This window comes from Balaenoptera acutorostrata, chromosome 2 (assembly GCF_949987535.1).
Source record: "Balaenoptera acutorostrata chromosome 2, mBalAcu1.1, whole genome shotgun sequence".
Taxonomy (NCBI): Eukaryota; Metazoa; Chordata; class Mammalia; order Artiodactyla; family Balaenopteridae; genus Balaenoptera; species Balaenoptera acutorostrata.
This window is the reverse complement of record NC_080065.1, coordinates 119,447,448-119,472,761: the sequence shown is the minus strand read 5'-3', so window position 1 is coordinate 119,472,761 and position 25,314 is coordinate 119,447,448. Positions and strand designations below refer to the sequence as shown.

General features: G+C 41.0%; 1 protein-coding gene across 1 annotated transcript in view; it reads left to right on the top strand.

Annotated features, from left to right (window-relative positions):
- Positions 1 to 25,314, top strand: part of FSTL4 (follistatin like 4) — a 442,827-nt gene that overhangs the window by 36,065 nt on the left and 381,448 nt on the right. The window contains exon 3 of the mRNA XM_057541639.1: positions 17,190 to 17,223. Coding sequence (XP_057397622.1) covers positions 17,190 to 17,223 — 34 coding nt within the window. The remainder of the gene's footprint in view (positions 1 to 17,189; positions 17,224 to 25,314) is intronic.

Here is a 25,314-nt window from a genome sequence, read left to right as displayed (position 1 = left end):
TAGGTCTGCTGTGTTTTGACCCTGCTCCTTCACTTGCTGTGTGTTTTTTTGTCTTCTCATTTTGCTTATCTTACTGTGTTTGGGGTCTACTTTTCACAGGCTGCAAGTTCGTAGTTCCTGTTGTTTTTGGTATCTGTCCCCAGTGGCTAAGGTTGGTTCAGTGGGTTGTGTAGGCTTCCTGGTGGAGGGGAGTAGTGCCTGTGTTCTGGTGGATGAGGCTGGATCTTGTCTTTCTGGTGGGAAGGTCCACGTCTGATGGTGTGCTTTGGGGTGTCTGTGGCCTTATTATGATTTTAGGCAGCCTCTCTGCTAATGGATGGGGCTGTGTTCCTGTCTTGCTAGTTGTTTGGCATAGGGTGTCCAGCACTGTAGCTTGCTGGTCGTTGAGTGAAGCTTGGTCTTGGTGTTGAGATGGAGATCTCTGGGAGATTTTCCTCATTTGGTATTACGTGGAGCTGGGAGGTCTCTTGTGGACCAGTGTCCTGAACTTGGCTCTCCCACCTCAGAGGCATAGCCCTGATGCCTGGCTGGAGCACCAGGAGCCTTTCATCCACATGGCTCAGAATAAAAGGGAGAAAAAATAGAAAGAAAAAAAGAAAGATGATAAAATAAAATAAAATAAAGTAAGATAATATAAAGTTATTAAAATAGAAAATAAAAAATAATTATTAAGAAAAAAAGAAAAAAATTTTTAAAGCAAAAAAAAAACCCACAAAAAAAGTACAGACAGAACCCTAGGACAAATGGTGAAAGCAAAGCTATACAGACAAAATCTCACACAGAAGCATACGCATACACACTCACAAAAAGAGGAAAAGGGGAAAAAATAATATATCTTGCTCCTAAAGTCCACCTCCTGAATTTGGGATGATTCATTGTCTATTCAGGTATTCCACAGATGGCAGGGTACATCAAGTTGTTTGTGGAGCTTTAATTCGCTGCTTCTGAGGCTGCTGGGAGAAATTTCCCTTTCTCTTCTTTGTTCGCACAGCTTCCGGGTTTCAGCTTTGGAATTGGACCTGCCTCTGCGTGTAGGTCGCCTGAGGGTGTCTGTTCTTCGCTCAGACAGGACGAGGTTAAAGCAGCAGCTAATTCAGGGGCTCTGGCTCACTCAGGCCGGGGGGAGGGAGGGGTATGGGTGCGGGGCGAGCCTGCGGCGGCAGAGGCCAGCGTGACGTTGCACCAGCCTGAGGCGCACCATGCGTTCTCCCGGGGAAGTTGTCCCTGGATCACGGGAGCCTGGCCGTGGCGGGCTGCACAGGCTCCCGGGAGAGGAGGCGTGGATAGTGACTTGTGCTTGCACACAGGCTTCTTGGTGGCGGCAGCAGCAGCCTTAGCGTTTCATGCCCGTGTCTTTGGTTCGCGCTGATGGCCGCGGCTCGTGCCCGTCTCTGGAGCCTGTTCAGGCAGTGCTCTGAATCCCCTCTCCTCACGCACCAGGAAACGAAGAGGCAAGAATAAGTCTCTTGCCTATTCGGCAGTTCCAGACGTTTTCCTGGACTCCCTCCTGGATAGCTGTGGTGCGCTAACCCCTTCAGGCTGTGTTCACGCCGCCAACCCCAGTCCTCTCCCTGGGATCCGACCTCTGAAGCCCGAGCTTCAGCTCCCAGCCCCTGCCCGCCCCGGCGGGTGAGCAGACAAGCCTCTCGGGCTGGTGAGTGCTGGCCGGCACCGATCCTCTGTGCGGGAATCTCTCCGCTTTGCCCTCCGCACCCCTGTGGCTGCGCTCTCCTCCGTGGCTCCGAAGCTTCCCCCCTCCGCCACCCGCAGTCTCCTCCCGCAAAGGGGCTTCCTAGTGTGTGGAAACCTTTCCTCCTTCACAGCTCCCTCCCACTGGTGCAGGTCCCGTCCCTATTCTTTTGTCTCTGTTGTTTCTTTTTTCTTTTGCCCTACCCAGGTATGTGGGGAGTTTCTTGCCTTTTGGGAGGTCTGACATCTTCTTCCAGCGTTCAGTGGGTGTTCTGTAGGAGCAGTTCCACGTGTAGATGTATTTCTGATATATCTGTGGGGAGGAAGGTGATCTCCGTGTCTTACTCTTCCGCCATCTTCTCCTCTCTTCTATTATATTTTTAAATTTTTGATTGAGACGCATCAAATATTTTGGAAAGTGTACACCTCTTAAGTGTAGAGCTCCATTTACTTTTACAAAGTGAACACAACCAAGTAACTACCACCAAGATCATAATTTAGAACATTTCCAGTACCCCAGAAACCACCTTTGTATCCCCCTGTTGTTATACTCCCAAAGCTGAACACTAATCTGTCACCAAAGATTGCTTATGCTTGTCTCTGAAATTTATAAAAATAACATCCTATACATTGTACTCTTTTGCGTCTGCCTTTTTTGGGTCAACATTATGTCTGTGAGAGTCATCCAAGTTAATGCATATTGCAGAGTTGGTCCTTTTGCATTGCTGTGACATTTCCATTGTGTGGATATGCCACACTTTATCCATTCTACTGTTGGCAGACATTTGAGTTGTTCCCTGTTTTTGGCTATTATGCATCATGCTGTGATCAGCATTCTTGTACATGTGTTTTGGTACTCATGTGAATGTACTTCAGTTGGACATTTACCTGGGAGAGGTATTGCAGGGTCAAGTAAGACAGAAATATTGCGCTACTTATTTTAATAGAATTGGTTAAACAGGTAATAAAGGGTTAAAAAACAAAACAAAAAAAAAAGACTGCTGTGATAACTAAGAGCAATAACTGCAGGAAGCAGCTCTTGTCTCTAGGGGAGGAGCCCCAGAAAGCTGAATCTCAGGCCAATGAGGAGAGTCCTGCTGGTGCTGTTTCCTCTAAAAGTGTGAAAATTATAGTTGCTCCATATCCTCATAAGCATTTGCTATTACTAGTTTTGCTTTGTTCTCTTGTTATCTTTTATATGGTGTACAGCCATATCCCACTGTGGTTTTAACTTGTGAAGTTCTTATTCAAGCCTTTTGCTCATTTTTAATTAGGTTATTTGTATTTGTCTTATTTGTCTGCAAAAGTATCTTCTATTCTGAATGAGTGCTGTGTCGGATATATAGATAAATATTGCAAATATATTCCCTTAATGGGGCTCAGCTTTTCACTGTCTCAATTGTATCTTTTAATGAACAGAAGTCTTCATTTTTAAAAAAGAGTTCAATATATCATTCTTTTCCTTTATGGTGCTGCCTTTCACATCCCATTTAAGAAATTTTTTGCTTACTTAAAGGTCATGAAGATATTCTCTTATGGTATCTTCTAGAAACATTATTGTTTTACATTTCACATTTAGATCTACAGTCCATCTGGAAATGAATTTTCTGTATGTTTTAAGGTAGGAAGTCATTTTTTTCTTTATGGATATCCAATGGATCCAGCTCTATCTGTTACAAAGCCATTCTTTTCCATTGTACTGCACTGACACCTTTGTCATAACCCCAGAAACTGGATACGTGTGATATCTTGCTTGACTTCGCATTCTGTATACCTTTTCTCTTTTTTTCTTGATCAGCCTTCTTAGGGATCAACTTTATTAATCTTTTCAAGGAACTAAATTTTGACCTTATTTTTTCATGGTATAATTATTTTCCTCTGTTTCATTGATTTCTGCTCCTATTATATTTCTTTCCTCCTATTTTTTGTGGGCTTACATTGGCCTTTTCTAGCTTTTAGAGATAGATGCTTAGGTCATCAATTTCTAGCCCCCCCCTTTTTTTCTAACATAGGCACTTGAGGCTATAATTTTTCTCTAAGCACTGCTTTAGCCACATCCCATAATTTTTCAAATGCTATAATTCAATTGTTATTCAGATTTCCTTTGTGTCTTCTTATTTCCTTTGTGATGTTTCTCTTAGAAATTATGCAGTATACTTCCAAATCCATGAGTCAAGTATTTGGAGAATTTTCTCCATATCTTCTGTTACTGATTTCTAATTTAATTTCACTGTAGTAAGAAAACTATTTATGTTGTCTATATGGTTTTGATAATTTGAGATTTGTTGAAACTTCCCAGTGGCTCAGAATATGGTCAGTTTTTATAAATGTTGAATGGACACTTGAAATGAATATGTAGTATGCAGTTGTTGGTACAGCGTTTGATGTACATCAACTAGGTGAAGTTTGTTAATCATGAGGGTCAAATATTCTACATTCTTACTGATTTTTCCTCAACTTATTCTATCATTTAGTAACAGGTTTCTTAAATTCTCTAATCATTATTGTGAATTTGTCACTGTGAATTTATTCTTTTAGTTCTTTTAGTTTTGATTTTATATGTGTTTAGGCTATGTAATTAGGCATGTACAAGTTTAGAATTGCTATTTATTCCTGTTAAATTGTCCTTTTATCACTATAAATCTAACATATTATTCTCTCTTCTTTATTCTTTTTTCCCCCTACTCTTTCTTGTCTTTTTTTTTTTTTTTGGATTAGTTTTTTGTGATCCCAGTCCTTTGACCTTATAGCACTACTTTTACCATATTTTGGATAGTAATAAGATTGTAATACTTAAATTCCATCTGACCTCCTGACCTTTTGTGATCATATTGTCATGCATTTTCGTTCTACAAATAGTATTACCTTAGAGGGCGTTATTGTTGTTGTGTTAAGCAGCCAAAATTAGATTTATTCATTTTTAACACTTTCTGGTGCTCTTTATTCCTTCTTGCATAACTATGCATTCATCTGAAAAACTTTCCTTTTGTTGAGAGTGTTGCCTTGTATTGCTCTTAGCATTAATCTGCTAGCAATGTATTCACTCGGTTTTTGTCTGTCTAGATATAGCTTTATTTTACCTTATAAATATCCATATTTTCACTGGATATAGAATTCTAAGTTTTTTCAGAATTTTAAAGATGTCATTCCATTGTCTTCTGGTTCCATTATTTTCTCCTGAAAAGTTGGCTATCAAATCTTATTGTTACTCCTTTGTAGGTAATATGTCCTTTGCACCTCCACCACCCACCCTCTGACTGTTTTAAAGATTTTTCTTTTTCTCTTTGAATATTCAACTATATTTGCATGAGTACCTAGTCATGGTTTTCATTGTATTTATCTTGCTTAGGGTTTGTAGACATTCCTAAATCTCTGGCTTGATGCCTTTCATCGATTTTGAAATTTTTCAAGCAGTATCTCTTCAAATATTGATTCTGCCTAATTTCCTCTCTCTGAAACTTCAATTACATGCTTGTTAGAACTTTTCACCATACCCCATAATGTCTCTCATACTCTACTGTGTGTTTTTTTTTTTTAATTCTTTTTTTTTTTTTTACTTATTTATTTTTGGCTGTGTTGGGTCTTTGTTTCTGTGCGAGGGCTTTCTCCAGTTGCGGCAAGCAGGGGCCACTCTTCATCACGGTGTGCGGGCCTCTCACTATCGCAGCCTTTCTTGTTGTGGAGCACAGGCTCCAGACGCGCAGGCTCAGTAGTTGTGGCTCACGGGCCTAGTTGCTCCACGGCATGTGGGATCTTCCCAGACCAGGGCTCGAACCTGTGTCCCCTGCATTGGCAGGCAAATTCTCAACCACTGTGCCACCAGGGAAGCCCCCTCTACTGTGTTTTTTATTCTTTATTTTTTCCTTTAAGATCTTCAGTCTGGTTATTTTCTACTGACCTAAGCTCCATCTTATTAATCCTCTCTTTAGTTGTCTTTAATCTTCTATTATATTCATCTATTGAATCTTGCAGTTATTTAATTTTCAGTTCTAGAATTTCCATTTGATTCTTATTTTAATTCCAATTTTATGGTGAAATTCAGCATCTTCTATTTTCCTGAACATATTAGTCATAATTATTCTACAGCTTGTGTCTGATAATTCTAAAATCTGGATAACCTGTGGATCAGTTTATGCTGTCTGTTTTACTGGATTTTAGTCATTTGATCCTGTTTCCCACCCTGCCTAGTAATTTTGGATTGGATGCTGGACATTATATATTGTAAAAAAAAAAAAAAAAAAAAAAAAAAAGAATAAACAGAAACCTCAATTAAATAGAGCTGGGACACCAGAATGGGGAGCTCTGACACCCTGTGACAATTGCAGAACCCAAAAGAAAGAAGAGACTCCTTTTATTTCCTGGCAACAACTCAGCTAATGAAAAGCCATGAACTCTGTGTTTACTATAGCCCTCCCATTTTTCTTTTCCCTTCTATAAAAGAGATTTCCTTCCTTTGTCATATGGGGACTTGCAGATGGCTCATCATGGTTGTAGACACTGAATTTCACTTACTTGCTGATCCTGAATAACTCCCCCCCCCCATTTTTTTTTCTGGAGAAATAACTAACAATTTATTTTTTTTAGGTAAAAAATATGAAAAATTGTAAACTCTGTAGACTACTTTATTGTCTTTCAGCAAAGATTTACTTTTATTTGTTAGATATAGAATACTGGCAGATCATCTTGATCTACTCAGGAATAGAAATTCTTTGAGAATATATGATCTTAACTGAAAGTCAGCTGCATTTACCAGGACCACTCTTCCTTTGAAAGCTTACTTTTTGTCTTCCTAGCACCATGATGCTGTCAAAATCTGTGCTTAGTTTCTTAGCTTGTTTGAGGCTAATTTTTTGCTTCTCAACCTCTTGCTCTTTATATGTACAGCTCAAGCATAATAATTTAACTCAAGAGGAAGCTGTGTGCAGAATATTGGGCTCACTTCTTTCTGACTCCCTTTTCTAGGATTGTAGACGCTCAAGTTCTGGTTGCTTTTGTAGCCCCAACTCAGGTATCTCCCAACTCAGTAAGGCTACTTTAAGCTCCAGAACATTACTTTTGTTTGGCTTCTATGTAAAACCATAAATGCCCCAAAGGGAAAATCTGGCAGTAAATATGGGGCTCACCTCAAAAGCCTCCTCTTCTCTCCAAATATTGGCTAAGTTCTGTCTGCCTCTGTTGCTCTCACATGCCTACAAAAACTTTGGGGGGTTATTTATCCAACTTTTGTAGTTATTCTTAACAGAAGGATTGGTCTAATACAAGCTAATCTTTCACAGCCTGAAGCAGAAGTCTATCTCATCTAATTTTTACACTATCTTTATGAATTAAATACATAGAATGTTGTTATGTGCATAAGCTTTGGGATTAGACTTTAGAATTTAAATCCCAGCTGACCAGTGACCAAAATGTGAAAACTTAGACAAATTTTAACCTCTCTGACCCTCTACTTCCTCCCATTTTAATAAATATCTGGGAAATGAAGTTGCAGAAACTTCATTTTCAACTAAAATCAGATAATCGGACTTTTATTTAAACTATTTCAGTGCATAATATGAGGAAAACTTCCAAATCCATTATATGAAGCTGGTATAATTTAAATTCCTAAAACTGAGAAAAAGGACACCTAAAAATTATAGACCAATCTCATTTATGAATATTAATGCAAAAATGTATTTAAAATCATAGCAAATAGAATCCAGCAGCATATTTTTAAAAAGGCATCATGATTAACAAAAGCTATTCCAGAAATACAGGGATAATTGAATGCTATGAAATCTACTAGATAAGCCATCAAGTTAATAGAGCTGGGGAGAAAAACATCATAGGATCACCTCCATAAATGCAGAAAAAGTATTTGATAAAATTCAACACACATTTATTTTATTTTCATTCAACAAATATGTATTGAGCATCTGCCCTATTTAAATAACACTGAGGATGCAAGCGTGAAAAAGATACTGGCACCATCCCAGCTCACATTCCAGCGGAAGGAAACAGACAATAAACAAACAAGTCAGAGGACAAGCTAGAACATACATTTATTTTTAAAACTCTATAAAATATGCATAGATTTCACTAGTATAATAAACATCCTTTGGGCCAAGAGCCAGAATTTTACTTAATTTGGAAACACTACAGGTTTTCTTCTTAAAATCAGAAGACTAGGGTACCCACTATGTTTACAACACTTAACATTAGGTGGAGGAATTAGCTAAAAGAATAAGACTAGACCAAGGGACCTTCAAAATGACAGAGGAGTAAGACGTGGAGATCACCTTCCTTCCCACACTAACCTCAGAAATACATCTACATGTGGAACAACTCCTACAGAACACCTACTGAACGCTGGCAGAGGACCTCAGACTTCCCAAAAGGCAAGAAACTCCCCATGTACCTGGGTAGGGCAAAAGAGAAAAGGAAAAACAGAGACAAAAGAATAGGGACAGGACCTGCACCTCTGGGAGAGAGCTGTGAAGGAGGAAAAGTTTCCACACACTAGGAAGCCCCTTCACTGGTGGGGGGAAGCTTCGGAGCCATGGAGGAGAGCGCAGCAACAGGGGTGCAGAGGGCAAAGCGGAGAGATTCCCGCACAGAGCATCGGTGCCGACCAGCACTCACCAGCCTGAGAGGCTTGTCTGCTCACCCGCCGGGGTGGGTGGGAGCTGGGAGCTGAGGCTCGGGCTTCGGAGGTCAGATCCCAGGGAGAGGACTGGGGTTGGCTGCGTGAACACAGCCTGAAGGGGGCTAGTGCACCACAGCTAGCCAGGAGAGAGTCCGGAAAAAAGTCTGGAACTGCCTAAGAGGCAAGGGACCATTGTTTCGGGGTGTGCAAGGAGAGGGGATTCAGAGCACTGCCTAAATGAGCTCCAGAGATGGGTGCAAGCTGCGGCTATCAGCGTGGACACCAAAGATGGGCATGAAATGCTAAGACTGCTTCTGTAGCCACCAAGAAACCTGTGTGCAAGCACAGGTCACTACCCACCCCTCCCCTCCCGGGAGCCTGTGCAGCCCACCATTGCCAGGCTCCCGTGATCCAGGGACAACTTCCCCGGGAGAACACACGGCACACCTGAGGCTGGTGCAATGTCACACTGGCCTCTGCTGCCGCAGGCTCACCCCTCATTCCATACCCCTCCGTCCCCTGGCCTGAGTGAGCCAGAGCCCCCTAATCAGCTGTTACTTTAACCCCGTCTTATCTGGGCCTGGAACAGATGCCCTCAGGCGACCTACATGCAGAGACAGGGCCAAATCCAAAGCTGAACGCCAGGAGCTGTGCGAACAAAGAAGAGAAAGGTAAATCTCTCCCAGCAGCCTCAGGAGCAGAGGATTAAATCTCCACAATCACCTTGATTTACCCTGCATCTGTGGAATACCTGAATAGACAACGAATCATCCCAAAATTGAAGCGGTGGACTTAGGGAACAACTGTAGACTTGGGGTTCACTTTCTGCACCTAATTTGTTTCTGGTTTTATGTTTATTTCAGTTTAGTATTTAGAGCTTATTATCATTGGTAGATTTATTTATTGATTTGGTTGCTCTCTTCCTTTCTTTAAAAAAAATATGTTTTCCTTTTTCTCTTTTTGTGACTGTGTATGTGTATTCTTCTTTGTGTGATTTTGTCTGTATCGCTTTGCTTTTACCATTTGTCCTAGCATTCTGTCTGTCCGTTTTTTTTTTTCTTTGTATACTTTTTAGCGCTTGTTATCATTGGTGGATTTGGTTTTTGGTTTGGTTGTTCTCTTCTTTCTTTCTTTTTTTTATTTTTTTATTTTTAATAATATTTTTATTATTTGTTTTAATAACTTTTTAATTTAATTTAATTTTTTCATTCTTTCCTTTCTTTCTCTCTTTTCTTCTGAGCTGAGTGGCTGACAGGGTCTTGGTTCTCCAGCCAGGTGTGAGGTCTGAGCCTCTGAGGTGGGAGAGCCAAGTTCAGGACACTGGTCCACCAGAGACTGCCCTACATAATATCAAATGGCAAAAGCTCTCATAGAGATCTCCATCTCAACGCTAACACCCAGCTCCACTCAACAACCAGCAAACTACAGTGCTGGACACCCTGTGCCAAACAACTAGCAAGACAGGAACACAACCCCACCCATTAGCAGAGAGGTGGCCTAAAATCAGGGTAAGTTCACAAACACCCCAAAACGCACCACCAGATGTGGTCCTGCCCACCAGAAAGACAAGATCCAGCCCCAACCACCAGAACACAGGCACCAGTCCCCTCCACCAGGAAGCCTACACAACCCACTGAACCTTACCCACTGGGGGCAGACACCAAAAACAACAGGAACTATGAACCTTCACCCTGTGAAAAGGAGACCCCAAACACAGTAAGTTAAGCAAAATGAGAAGAGAGAGAAACACAGAGCAGATGAAGGAGCAAGGTAAAAACCCACCAGACCAAACAAATGAAGAGGAAATAGGCAGCCTACCTGAAAAAGAATTCAGAGTAATGATAGTAAAGATGATCTTGGAAATAGAATGGAGAAAATACAAGAAACGTTTAACAAGGACCTAGAAGAACTAAAGAGCAAACAAACAGTGATGAACAACACAATAAATGAAATGAAAAATTCTCTAGAAGGGATCAATAGCAGAATAACTGAGGCAGAAGAACAGATAAGTGACCTGGAAGATAAAATAGTGGAAATAACTACTGCAGAGCAGAATAAAGAAAAAAGAATGAAAAGAATTGAGGACAGTCTCAGAGACCTCTGGGACAACATTAATCGCACCAACATTCGAATTATAGGGGTCCCAGAAGAAGAAGAGAAAAAGAAAGGGACTGAGAAAATATTTGAAGAGATTATAGTTGAAAAATTCCCTAATATGGGAAAGGAAATAGTTAATCAAGTCCAGGAAGAACACAGAGTCCCATACAGGATAAATCCAAGGAGAAATATGCCAAGACACATATTAATCAAACTATCAAAAATTAAATACAAAGAAAAATATTAAAGCAGCAAGGGAAAAGCAATAAATAACATACAAGGGAATCCCCATAAGGTTAACAGCTGATCTTTCAGCAGAAACTCTGCAAGCCAGAGGGGAGTGGCAGGACATCTTAAAGTGATGAAAGGGAAAAACCTACAACCAAGATTACTCTACCAGGCAAGGATCTCATTCAGACTCAGTGGAGAAAGTAAAACCTATACACACAAGCAAAAGCTAAGAGAATTCAACAACATGAAACCAGCTTTACAACAAATGGTAAAGGAACTTTTCTAGACAGGAAAGACAAGAGAAGGAGAAGACCTACAATAACACAGCCAAAACAATTAAGAAGATGGTAATAGGAACATACATATCGATAACTACCTTAAACGTAAATGGAGTAAATGCTCCAACCAAAAGACACAGACTGGCTGAATGGATACAAAAACAAGACCCGTATATATGCTGTCTACAAGAGACCCACTTCAGACCTAGGGACACATACAGATTGAAAGTGAGGGGATGGAAAAAGATATTCCATGCAGATGGAAATCAAAAGAAAGCTGGTGTAGCAATTCTCATATTAGACAAAATAGACTTTAAAATAAAGACTATTACAAGAGACAAAGAAGGACACTACATAATGATCAAGGGATCAATCCAAGAAGATATAACAATTGTAAATATTTATGCACCCAACATAGGAGCACCTCAGTGCATAGGCAAATGCTCACAACAATAAAAGGGGAAACCGACAGTAACACAGTAATAGTAGGGGAATTTAACACCCCACTTTCACCCCACAGATCATCCAAAATGAAAATAAATAAGGAAATACAAGCTTTAAATGATATATTAAACAAGATGTACTTAACTGATATTTATAGGACATTCCATCCAAAAACAACAGAATACACTTTCTTCTCAAGTGCTGATGAAACATTCTCCAGGATAGATCATATCTTGGGTCACAAATCAAACCTTGGTAAATTTAAGAAAAGTGAAATCGTATCAAGTATCTTTTCCGACAGCAACGCTATGAGACTAGATATCAGTTACTGGAAAAAATCTGTAAAAAATACAAACATATGGAGTCTAAACAATACACTACTAAATAACCAAGAGATCACTGAAGAAATCAAAGAGGAAATCAAAAAATACCTAGAAACAAATGACAATGAAAACATGATGACCCAAAACCTATGGGATGCAGTAAAAACAGTTCCAAGAGGGAAGTTTATAGCAATGCAATCCTACCTCAAGAAGCAAGAAAAATCTCAAATAAACAACCTAATGTTAAACCTAAAGCAATTAGAGAAAGAAGAACAAAAAAAACCCAAAGTTAGCAGAAGGAAAGAAATAAAGATCAGGTCAGAAATAAATGAAAAAGAAATGAAGGAAACAATAGTGAAGATCAATAAAACTAAAAGCTGGTTCTTTGAGAAGATAAAATTGTTAAACCATTAGCCACACTCATCAAGAAAAAAAAGAAGACTCAAATCAATAAAATTAGAAATGAAAAAGGAGAAGTAACAACTAACACTGCAGAAATACAAAGGATCATGAGAGATTACTACAAGCAACTTTATACCAATAAAATGGACAACTTGGAAGAAATGGACGAATTATTAGAAAAGCACAACCTTTCGAGACTGAACCAGGAAGAAATAGAAAATGCAAACAGACCAATCACAAGCACTGAAATTGAAACTGTGATTAAAAATCTTCCAACAAACAAAAGCCCAGGACCAGATGGCTTCACAGGTGAATTCTATCAAACATTTAGAGAAGAGCTAACACCTATCCTTCTCAAACTCTTCCAAAAAATAGCAGAGGGAGGAACACTCCCAAACTCATTCTACGAGGCCACCATCACCCTGATACCAAAACTAGACAAAGATGTCACAAAGAAATAAAACTACAGGCCAATATCACTGATGAACATAGATGCAAAAATCCTCAACAAAATACTAGCTAACAGAATCCAACAGCACATTAAAAGGATCATACACCATGATCAAGTGGGGTTTATCCCAGGAGTGCAAAGATTCTTCAATATACTCAAATCAATCAACGTGATACACCATATTAACAAATTGAAGGAGAAAAACCATATGATCATCTCAATAGATGCAGAAAAAGCTTTCAACAGAATTCGACACCCATTTAGGATAAAAAGCCTCCAGAAAGTAGGTGTAGAGGGAACTTACCTCAACATAATAAAGGTCATATATGATAAACCCACAGCCAACATCATTCTCAATGGTGAAAAACTGAAACTATTTCCTCTAAGATCAGGGACAAGACAAGGTTATCCACTCTCACCACTATTATTCAACATAGTTTTGGAAGTTTTAGCCACAGCAATCAGAGAAGAAAAAGAAATAAAAGGAATCCAAATCAGAAAAGAAGAAGTAAAGCTGTCACTGTTTGCAGATGACATGATACTATACATATAGAATCCTAAAGATGCTACCAGAAAAGTATAAGAGCGAACCAATGAATCTGGTAAAGTAGCAGGTTATGAAATTAATGCACAGAAATCTCTTGTATTTCTGTCCACTAATGATGAAAAATCTAAAAGAGAAATTAAGGAAACACTCCCATTTACCATTGCAACAAAAAGAATAAAATATCTAGGAATAAACCTACCTAAGGAGACAAAAGACCTGTATGCAGAAAACTATAAGATGCTGATAAAAGAAATTAAAGATGATTCAAAGAGATGGAGAGATATACCATGTTCTTGGGTTGGAAGAATCAACATTGTGAAAATGACTCTACTACCCAAAGCAATCTACAATTTCAATGCAATCCTTATCAAACTACCAGTGGCTTTTTTCACAGAACTAGAACAAATAATTTCACAATTTGTATGGAAACACAAAAGACCCCGAATAGCCAAAGCAAACTTGAGAAAGAAAAATGGAGCTGGAGGAATCAGGCTCCCTGACTTCAGGCTATATTACAAAGCTACAGTAATCAAGACAGTATGGCACTGGCACAAAAACAGAAATATAGGTCAATGGAACAGGATAGAAAGCCCAGAGATAAACCCACACACATATGGTCACCTTATTTTTGATAAAGGAGGCAAGAATATACAGGGGAGAAAATACAGCCTCTTCAATAAGTTGTGCTGGGAAAACTGGACAGCTACATGTAAAAGAATGAAATTAGATCACTCCCTAACACGATACACAAAAATAAAGTCAAAATGGATTAAAGACCTGAATGTAAGGCCGGACGCTCTAAAACTCTTAGAGGAAAACATAGGCAGAACACTCTGTGACCTAAGTCACAGCAAGATCCTTTTTGACCCACCTCCTAGAGAAATGGAAATAAAAACAAAAATAAACAAATGGGACCTAATGAAACTTAAAAGCTTTTGCACATCAAAGGAAACTATAAGCAAGATGAAAAGACAACCCTCAGAATGGGAGAAAATATTTGCAAATGAAGCAACTGACAAAGGATTAATCTCCAAAATATACAAGCAGCTCATGCAGCTCAATATCAAAAAAACAAACAATCCGAAAATGGGCAGAAGACCTAAACAGACATTTCTCCAAAGAAGATATACAGATTGCCAACAAACACATGAAAGAACGCTCAACATCACTGATAATTAGAGAAATGCAAATCAAAACTACAATGAAGTATCACCTCACACCAGTCAGAACGGCCATCATCAAAAAATCTACAAACAATAAATGCTGGAGAGGGTATGGAGAAAAGGGAACCCTCTTGCACTGTTGGTGGGAATGTAAATTGATACAGCCACTATGGAGGACAGTATGGAGGTTCCTTAAAAACTAAAAATACAACTACCATATGACCCATCAATCCCACTACTGGGCATATACCCTGAGAAAACCATAATTCAAAAAGAGTCATGTACCACAATGTTCATCACAGCAGTATTTACAGTAGCCAGGACATGGAAGCAACCTAAGTGTCCATCGACAGATGAATGGATAAAGAAGATGTGGCCCATATATAAAATGGAATATTACTCAGCTATAAAAAGAAACAAAATTGAGTTATTTGCAGTGAGGTGGATGCACCTAGAGACTGTCATACAGAGTGAAGTAAGTCAGAGAAAAACAAATACCGTATGCTAACACATATATATAGAAGCTATAAAAAAAGAAAATGGTTCTGAAGAACCTAGGGGCAGGACAGGAATAGACACAGATGTAGAGAATGAAGTTGAGGACACGGGGAGGGGGAAGGGTAAGCTGGGACGAAGTGAGAGAGTAGCATTGACATATATACACTTCCAAATGTAAAATCGATAGCTCGTGGGAAGCAGCCGCATAACACAGGGAGATCATCTCAGTGCTTTGTGACCACCTAGAGGTGTGGGATAGGGAGGGTGGGAGGGAGACGCAAGAGGGAGGGGATATGGGGATATATGTATACATATAGCTGATTCACTTTGTTATACAGTAGAAACTAACACACCATTGTAAAGCAATTATACTCCAATAAAGATGTTAAAAAAAAAAAGAATAAGACTAGAGAAAGCAACTGTAGACGTAGAAACTGGGAGGAAGAAAGAAAATCACTGCTATTTGCAGATTGTATAAATATATAAATGGAGAGCCCAAAAGAATCATTGGGAAACCTATAACAAACAATAAGAAATTTAGTAAAGTGGTTGGTTATATATATATAAGAATCAATTGCTATCACATATACAAACAAGAACTAGTTATAAGATATAATGAAAGATAAATTCCATTTATGATAACAAAATGTATGTAATAAATAAATTTTCAACATATATACAGGAAAATTATACTCTTGAAAGAAAGAAAAATAGACTTGAGCAAATTATTAAAAATACCATGTTAGATAAGGGGATACAACGTTATACAGATGTCAACTTACCCTAAGTTAATTTTTAAATTTTATGCAATTGCAATAAAATTTCCATAAAGTTTTTTTCTAGAGCTGTACCAGTCCCTATTCCACAAATACTAGTTATTTCCAAGGATGGAGGCGCCAGCCCCTAGAACAGAGAGCTGAGGAGCAGTGTGGAAGGAGCTGGGTTTACTTAGTGCATGATGTGCTTCATGGCTTTCGTATCTCTCATTACAGTTACTACTGTCCAAGCTCCCTCTTTTGAACCCTGAGCTGCCGAGGAACCAGCACGTTAGATGCTTGTTTGGTTAATTGTGCTGTGCTGATGTGCTGCTGCCCTATAACATGTATCTTCAATTGGTCTCCACTTGGGCTTTTGACTCATTACAGAGATGGCAGTCAGAAAGTGCAATTTGGGCAGGACAGTCTTTTCAGTGCCTCCTCAGTTTCCTTTCTAATATTGCCTCCCCTTCCTGGCTCCATAAGAATGCTAGACAAGAATGTTAAGGTATGAAAGGCAATATCATTTGTTTAAAAAGTGATGGTGCTGAGTGGTCTTTTTGGTTGTGATTTTGAGTTGTCCCAAGTTCAGTGTTTGATCTTCTTTTCTTCAATTGCTAGAATGGATTTTCAGCTTATTCTCAAAATTAGGCTTTTTATCCTAAACTGGTCATTTATAATGGATTGTAGATACTTTTTATTAGTTATGAAACTGCAATATGTTTCAGCCTTTCCCCCCATTACTTCCCACTGGGTCTTTTACTGCTTCCTGACCATGCCCTGTACCTTTCTGCCACCCTGTCTTTTCTCAAGCCATTCTCTCTTCCTGGTGCACCCTCCTTCCCTTATTGCTGTCTGAAAGCCTTCCCATTCTTCAGTGCTATTTACAAAGTGCTTAAAAAAAAAAAAACACTTATGTTTTCAGTTGAATGTGAATATATTGGTATTTATCAAGGCAAAATCACCCCCTTTATTTCTCAGTAATTTGTGTTTGCTCTGTACCCTTCTGTTCAACTGTGCATATCTTCAATACAGGGACACTGTTTTACTTATGTAATTTGTGAAACACTTTGCTTATTGCTTTGCACAGTGCATGAAGATGAGATTGAATTTAGAAAAGCCAAGGGCTTAATTCAGTCCAGTGGTGTGGACTGGCTATCCAAATTGTCCATAATATCCCACCCTTTGGAAACTATTGATGAGCATAATCAATCACCAGATCATGCCAGTGACCTGCCCAGGAGCAATGCTAGTCTTCACCGTGGCACCACGAATCAGAACCTGCTGCTGCTCATATAATTCTGGCCCCTGTCTTCTTATGTTTTCCCCAGGCCCTACAAGCACCTGCAGTCTAGGTGGAGGGTGGGAATTCAACTTGGAACAAGGTCTTTCCTAACAATTAGTACCAGCCCAGTTTCCACATAAGGAAGACCACGAGAGTTGGCTCTGCTCATTAAAAACTGCATGATTAACAGTATTTTTTGCTTCAGCCAACAAAGCAACAAGTAGTTTACATTTACAGATGTGTGTATGTATGAGAGTTTAATAAACCCCACATTGCTGAATGTCTTGTTCTTATGAGATTGTTCACCTTTCTGTGAATAAATGTCTAACAACAGGTGAGATATTTTCAAGTATCTCTACATATGAATTATTCTTCAAAAACACCAAGTCTTTCTTTTCTTGCAGGAATCCAGAAGCCTTGAAGTCACAAGAAGAGAAGGTAGGGAAGATGCATTCGTACTCATTTTATTCTCCTTGTTGACATTTGGATGTAGTTTGTTGAAGTTAAGATGAACTTCAGCCTGTTCTTTGAAATTTCGTGTGGCCTTTTCTGGGTGCTGACAATTTGGCACTTGCCTCTAGGGACTGCAGGAATTGAAGTCCAGGTTTGCTTGTGAGAACTGTGTCTTCTACCTTCTAGTATCAGAGATGGGGTCTGGCGAACTGGCTTATTCATGATAATGTTTACAGTCTCTCCAGAGAGGCCTCATCTTCTGAGTGAAGTTTGAAGTAATAATTTAGTTCCACCCAGTGAAAACCACCTCAACAATAAAAAATGGTTTATGGTTTGAGGTATTTCAATATCCGGGAAAATATGCCACTGTGAAAAATATTTCTTAGATTTTTACAACTTTAGTTAAGCTGAAATAGATATAAGCAATTAATTTCCCTTCTGAAAACAATGCAATGGTGTTTTATTTTCCCTGCCAGAGTTCCTCTAGCACATTCGTTTTCTGATCACTGTGGTAAATATATATATGGGTGGTAACTTCTGAAATCTTTTAGTGGAAATTGAAGTTCACTTGCTTTCAGTAATACCTAGTCTCTCATGAGAGGCTGTCTTTTGTATGATTTATGGAAATCACCACCAATCAGCCCTTTATTGCAGGGTTGGGAGGATGAAGTCAGAAACCAAAGTGAATTCTTGGTCTAGAGTCTGGCCTTTGGCTTTAGCCCTAATCACGTCTCTTTCTCTGTGGTATTGTCTCCAAAAAGAACGCCAGTCTTTAAAAGTGAGCAAATACCATATTGACTTTCAAATCTAAAAACCTCCCCGCTGGTTTAGTCCTTATTTTATGCAGCACAGTGAAAGACACAGAATGGCCATGTTACCAAAGTGTGTTCCTAGACCTAAACTTTCCATACTATCTGTACCACCGATAGGTTAATAGAACTGGTTGTTTGCTGCTGTCCATGGTACTGGAATCCTGGTTACAAAGGATCTGGATTATCTAGCTATAGGATGAATTTTCTGGCTTTCGTTCTCATTTGCCATCATCTCTGGTTTTGGACTCAGTGTCCTCTGAACTGCATGCATAGCGTAAACTGCACTGTTTGGCTATCAAAATCAAATGAAATTGGATGAAGGTGGGTGAGGCAGGGAAGGCATGTTTCTTATTCAAAGTTGTGTTCACAATGGGTGCAATGACATGTATACTGGAGAGAAATAGCCATTAGGAGAGAGGTTGGCATGAACTTTGGTTTAGAATACTATTCATTCACTACCCCTGAGTGTGACTGTTTAGAATTAATTTGCGTTATGGAGTCACATGTAAACTTAACTGTTTTGGAATATTACTGTCCTTGTGTTAGAAATGTCTTTAAATAGTAAGGCTAGGGTATGAGAGAACCACATGTATTTTTGCTCAAAGGCATAAAAGGCCTTACTGTACCCGAGACTCCCAATTCCTAGAAGACTGAGTGTCTGAGGATGAGCAAAAGCATGGTCAGGCTGTGCTGTAATCATCCATAATCCCCTTCTCTCTAGAAGCAGCATCTTTCACAACTGGCTTACTGGGAGCATATGCCTTGGGTTTGTACTGGTAAATTTGTCTTGACATAACATAAACTTTTTTCTTCCTATTGTGAACTGATGTGTTTCTTGCTTGTTTCTGTCAAAGTTGAGTGTTTGGAAATTCCTGAAATAGCCCAGTGCCTTAATGTCAGTGCTTATAACCTGGCAGGAAAGAAGGAAGAGTGGGTTCCGAGTATTTTCAAGTCTGAGATTCACAGTCTTGGGTAGTAGGGTTGTTAATCTTTTTTTTTTTTTTTTGTATAGATGACTTTTTTTTATAAACAGTAAAATATATGTAATGTCTCAACTATAAGCCTTGCATGTTGAAAGGGTCTCTAACATGAGTTACTTTAATATTTTGAAACAAAAAATTTAAGAATGTCACAATGAAAACAGTCCAACACTGACAAACTCTAGTGATCAAAGACATTCTCTTTTAGTTAATGTAAAACAATTCATAATTACAGAGAATGTTCTAGCTGTGGATATCATGAGAAAAGCCACCTTTCCAGACCAAAAGGAACTCAAGGCTAGGGATGAAATGGAGCTCTGATCCAAACCAGCCAAGTGGGTTCCTTTAAAACAGTGGTCACCTACTGTTCAGCTTGAGCAGTCCAAGGACAAAGGAAAGCAGAAAACATTTCCTCCTCTTTAAACCTGCCATTCACACCACATGTACTGGCCACTCTCATTGCTTTGGTCAAGTGCATGGAAGGCAGTTCAGTTCCAGTTCAGAGCCACCGTCTCCCCATGCAAAGCTGACACGTGGATGATCCAGACTTAATATTTTTCCTGAGAGCCACCTGCCAGGCATCTTCATGAGGTGACCACAACTGTATACTTTCAGACTGCTTCCTGACTAGGCTCCATCCAGGACAGACCCTGACAGTGCCATTCCTCAGGGGGCCAAATAGTTTTCCTTGGTCAACTCCTGAGTCCCCATGACAAGGCAAGAGGAACTCGAGAATCTTCGTTGCTGGACTTATACGGGAGCATGAGAGTAGGGTTATTAATCTTCTCCAGAACAGTGTATGGGTATAAAAATAGTAGAAGCACTGCGCATATTTCAATAAACTATTATTCCTACAAACACAAGTAAGACATTGTTGTCTAGCAACATACACTTATCTTGATCTGGCACTGAAAGAGGAGCAAATAATTAACACTCTGAATTTTTCTGCCCGGTTTACCAAGCCCAGGAGATTCTGGAAAGGTCTAGAGAGGTAGCCTCTGGACCACAAAACCCAAGATGTTTTCCTTTTTTGTTGTTTGTTTTTTTGTTTGTTTTAATACTACATCTGGCTCAAGATATCAGCTCCAACCAGAGTTCATTGCAACAAATGGATGACCAATTGCAACTTTACGCTATGTGACTTTTGCAAACTCTTGAATAAGTCTGTGGAGTGAGAAATGAGGGGGCTAATATTAGCAGTGGAAATGGAGTCTGGGCTAAGTCACAGTTGGGTTGGAGATCATTAGGGTGACATGAATGCACTGTGTGCCTCAGACCCACTCTCTGCTTTATTTCCCCCTGTGGTCCTCCCATCCAGTGATGTCACGGTTCCCAGATTGTAGCCCAGCTTTCTTGCCTCTGGCCTTCACTGTTCCTGCAGCCTGCATGCTCTTTGTCCCTCATCTTTTGTGAAGTTCCACCTCTCCCTCACCCGTTCCAACTCTCTTTCTGAAGAGTTTTGCTTACCCTACTTTACCTGAGAGTTAAGGGCTCCTATTAGGTCATTCATTTCCTGAGAGCTGAGACCCTCCCCTCATTCACTCCCAAAGTCCTCAAGGCCTTAGCCCAGGGCCTATAGTTGCTCAACAGTCATTTCTTGAATAAAGTGAAAATTTTAAAAATTGCTTTTTATATATACTTTTCACTCTGATTCTGTCCTTGTGCTAAGCAAGAGAGGCACTGAGTCATTTGTTCCTACAAACGCACTTTTAGGGAGTGTTCTGTGGATATCTAGATATTACCAGCTGGTGCATTGATGAAAGTGCTCCATGTTCACATAAGCTTGGTACTATGGGTTGAATTGTGTCTCCCAAAAAGATATGTTGAAGTCCTAACCCAGAACACGTGAATGTGACCTTACTTGGAGATACGGTCTTGGCAGATATGTAATTAAGTTAAGATGAGATCATACTGGAATAGGGTGGGCCCTAATCCAATGAGTGAGATCCTTTTGAGAAGAGAGAAATATGGACACAGGCACACAGGGAGAACAGCATGCTTTGATGGAGGCACAGATTGGAGTGATGAGTCTGTAAGCCAAGGAACACCAAGGATTGCTGACAATCACCAGAAGCTAGGAAGAAGCGACAAAGAATCCTCCCCTAGAGCCTTCAGAGGGAGTGTGGCCATGTCAACACCTTGATTTCTGACTTCCAGTCTCCAGAACTGGGAGAAAACAGATTTCTCTTGTTCGACTCAGGTTATGGAACTTTGTTACAGCAGCCATAGGGAAATAATACACTTGGTAAATGCTGGACTCAATATTGAGCTAGTAGTTGTTATTTTTACTGCAGAACCTCTCAGGTCTTTAAGATGCTAAATAGGACTTTCAAAAGGAGGTGTAATATGCAGCATTTCCCAAACTTAGTTTCCCATGGCATCTTGATTTGTTGCTTTTAATCATCTCTGGGCTGACATTCCATGCAGTGCCCTTTGCAAGCCCTGCTCTAGAGAGTCCATGAAGAGGGATTGCTTCATCAGAGCCCAGGACATGCCCCAGCACCAGTGACTGTCTTCCAAGGGTGGTGCATGGAGAGAATGGTGAGCTAGTTATAGTGATAACTATGTCTCAGTTGTTCTGAAGTTTTCAGAGAGCTTTCATGTTCTTTACCTCCCTTAACTCTCAGTAACCCATGGTATGAGCAGAGCAGATAGCACCTTGCACGAGACTCCTTCCTTTCCATGCTAATTTTGGTAGGAACAAAGAGTCCTCTGGGTCAGCATCCCTCTGGACCAATGTCCCTCTGATGCAGTGAACCTCTCTAATGGGTGGGAAGGGGTGGCTTAAATGACTTGATCTCGCTTTATCATCCAAGGATTTCTAAACATACACGATCACTGCCAAGCCCAGAAAGCTGAGAGGGACTCTTGGAAGAAAACTTCCTAAGGGAGCTTTGTTTCCAATTTAGATTTGTGGTAAGGGCTCTCGGGAGATAGAGTATCAGAGGTTGTGGCATAGAGTATCAGAGGTTGTGGCAGGACAGCAACACTGGGAGGACGTCTCTTAGGAAGGGTACATGCCTACCCCAGCTGGACCCAATTCCTCCTTCAGGGCAGTCCTATATTATCCTCCTGCCCTGGGACCCACCTGTGCCAGCTGCGCGGGGAAGGAAAGATGGCTGCTTCTTTATCTGCTTTCTAATGCAGGTGTTTTTACACCTCCCTCTAGACACCTACAATTTAATTTTAACTTTTTCTGAAGCTTCAGCAAAAGTTGCCAACCTCACCTCTCCAAGACACTCCCATGTCCACTCTGAGGGCTGATGCTGATTATGACTGCCAGAATTCATCTACTCAAACCAGTGCTTTTCTCTAACTGATCCCATCACATTGAATTACAGCCATGAGAGAACACTTGAGTAAGCTGAGCAAGCAACTGGGATAATTCAGCCCTTGTCAGCCATCTCTTAGAGCATGGGGTGATCCGTAAGCTATTCCAGATGTCTGTGATTGTGCTGCGATTAGAGGCTGTGGGTTTTGGGGTGGGCACCAATGTCACGTTGCATTACCCACCCTCCCAACGATGGTTCACTCACACATTCCAGTCTAGACCAGCCTGGTGTGGCTTCCAGCAGGGCTGTGAGGGAAACCTGAGAGGAGGCATGCTGCTGTCTTCACAGAAAAAGAGAGGGGAGTGACAGTCTCACAGCCAGGCTGGCTCTGGCTCCTTAGCAATGCAAATCTCCTACGTAAACATGACCTGCCAGTCCTGAATGTGTAACTAGAGCCTCACTTTGTGAAAACCCTTGGAATTATCCCCTTAATTGGCAGCTGCCTCTAATAGCCCCTTTATAGTTCTTTGCATCTGGGTGAACTTCAGCTATCAAGAATTGCATTCTGTTTACCATTAATTTTGATTTTGTTTAGCAGATGTTTTCTGGATCTCTCAGCTGCCTGCATAATCTATCTTGGTGTAACGTACAGTGGCTGACTGTCTTCGATGAAACAGATTAATAAACTCCTAGCTTCTTTTGAGATAACTTCTTGAATGGCTGCAGATGTAGGGAATTTAAAAGGGAGCCATCCAGATTGACAGTGCCTGGGATAGTGGGTCCTTTTCCAATCAAGACTGCCATCTGGAGAAAGAAATGGGGTTTCCTTCCCCATCCTACCCCCACTCTATACAGCGGAGCTTGTTGGTTCTCTCCTGCAGTCATTGGGCTCCAAAAAGGTGGAGGTGGCATCTGACTCCTTCAGTTTCTAGCCCCACAGCAGTGGACTCTTTCTGGATAGTGCTGCCACTCTTTAGCTGCTGCAAAACTGTATCATACCTAGTTGCCCCAGGTTAAGTGGGGAGTGGATGACACAGCTGGCTGATGTGTTCTGGTTGCATACAACGTTTTGGTACCAAGTTTAGTCATGACCAATTGGCAGACAGTAGAATCCCACCTCTCCAGTTACAGTGTGACTTTGGGGAAGTTACTCAGTCTTCTCTGAAAAAAATGAGGATAGTAATAGTATAGACCATTAGTCCCAACTCTGGGTTGTTGAAACCCAACTTGCACTGGCTAAAGCCTAAAAGCCTTGTCAAACTGCGGAATCTAAGGGAGGGTGGATCTGGCTTCAAGAACAGCTTACACAGGGGTTCTGACACCCCTTCTCCTTCCTCCTCTTGGTGTGTTGGTCTCTTCCACACAGCTTTGCAGGATGACTCCTAGCAGCTGCAGCTCACAGGGTCCTGACCGCTCACCATCTCAGAGGGTGGAACTGCTCTCCTCCAGAGTGACAGGAGAAAAGTCTCAGTGAGGATTCTGATTTGCTGGCCTTGTATAATATCATGACTCGAGCCCTAAACCAATCACTGTGGCATGGAGGGACTGGAATACTGTGACTGGCCAGGCGAGATCACATATTCTCCCCTTGGGGTTTGCAGAATCACCCTTACTCAAATGCCAGGGAGTGGGTGTAGGTTTGGTCCACAGAGGAAGGATGCTGGGCAGCATGCAATTGATGCCCCTCACAGCCTCCTGGACATAATATGGGGAGGGATTTGGCATGGAGGGCCCTTGGCACAGTGTGGGCAGTGGCGTCAGTGCCCAGTGAGGTTGGTAGTCTTCATTATGGCTATTCTCATACTGTATCTTGTAGATTTGGCCTCGGACATGCAATGAGGAATGTCTCAGTCACCAAGCCCATTCCTCTGTCTCCAAGCAGACTTAAGGTGACTTTGCATATTGTAGCCTGTTGACTTTTCCTGAGAAGGATTTTCTGAAATTTAGCCATTCCCATCAGTCCCCTATGTCAGAGTCTTTAACTTTCTGCTCAGATTCTTGTATTCTGCAATCAGAAGAACCAAACAGCTCTCTTCTTGATGCTGTCTTTAAGAACGTATGGACAAACACACATAAAATTTGTCTCCCCAGATTAAGGGTTTCCTGGGCACTGGGGTCAGAAACTGTCTTGAGCATCACAATTACTAGACCCTTAATATTTCCTTTCAATTACTTCATCGTAATAAAGCTCAGGGAGTGCAGACAATGGCCTTCCCAAGGACCGAGCACAGCCTTAGCCAGAGGATTCTCGGGTTGTGAGTAACCCCAAGCTTCTGTTCCCCAAGCTTCCCGAAAACAATTCTAAGTGCCTGGACCTGGAAAGACCAGCCGTGGACTAAGCCCGAGTGAGCCTGAGTTCTCGCTACTGCCCCTTACATGTTCTCCCTTAATCAAAGGTCTTCCAGGCTCTTGGTGAGTGGCTTTTTCCTCCTATCACCTGGCTGATGTCATTTTCTCCAGTGATTTGGAAGAAGCAGGACCTTGCTGCACACACCTCAGGGAGTCCCTCGTGCTGCTGTTTGAATGTGTGTGGTGCCTCACCTGGTGCCCCAGCGCCATGGCACACAGCACTGGTGGCTGTGGCCTGTGCTCCAGCGGCAGCTGTCACGCTGCTGGGTAGGATGAGCCCTGGGAGAGCAAGGATCGAGGCTCTTCCTGCTGGGGTCTCCCACCCTGTGCACACAGCGAGCACTGAAAAAGTGCTAGATCCCGGCACGTCCTAGGGCTGACGCAGCTCTTTGTCACACCTCCACTTCTCATAGAGTAAAATCACAGGTATAGGTGCTGCCAGGTTGTTTGGCTGTGGACCCCACAGTTCCTGGGCACCCCTGTCCCATCTGCTGTGCTTACTTTTCCTACTACTGCTCTTGGAAGGGCTCCCTCTCCTTAATGACCATCCTCAGGGAGCTTACTCTGCTCTTTCTGACAACTTGTGGGTCCCTCGGATAGAAAGTCCTTAAAAGGTGCTCATGCGAATCAGCTAAATCTCTGTGGTTATGAAGGGCCTCAGTA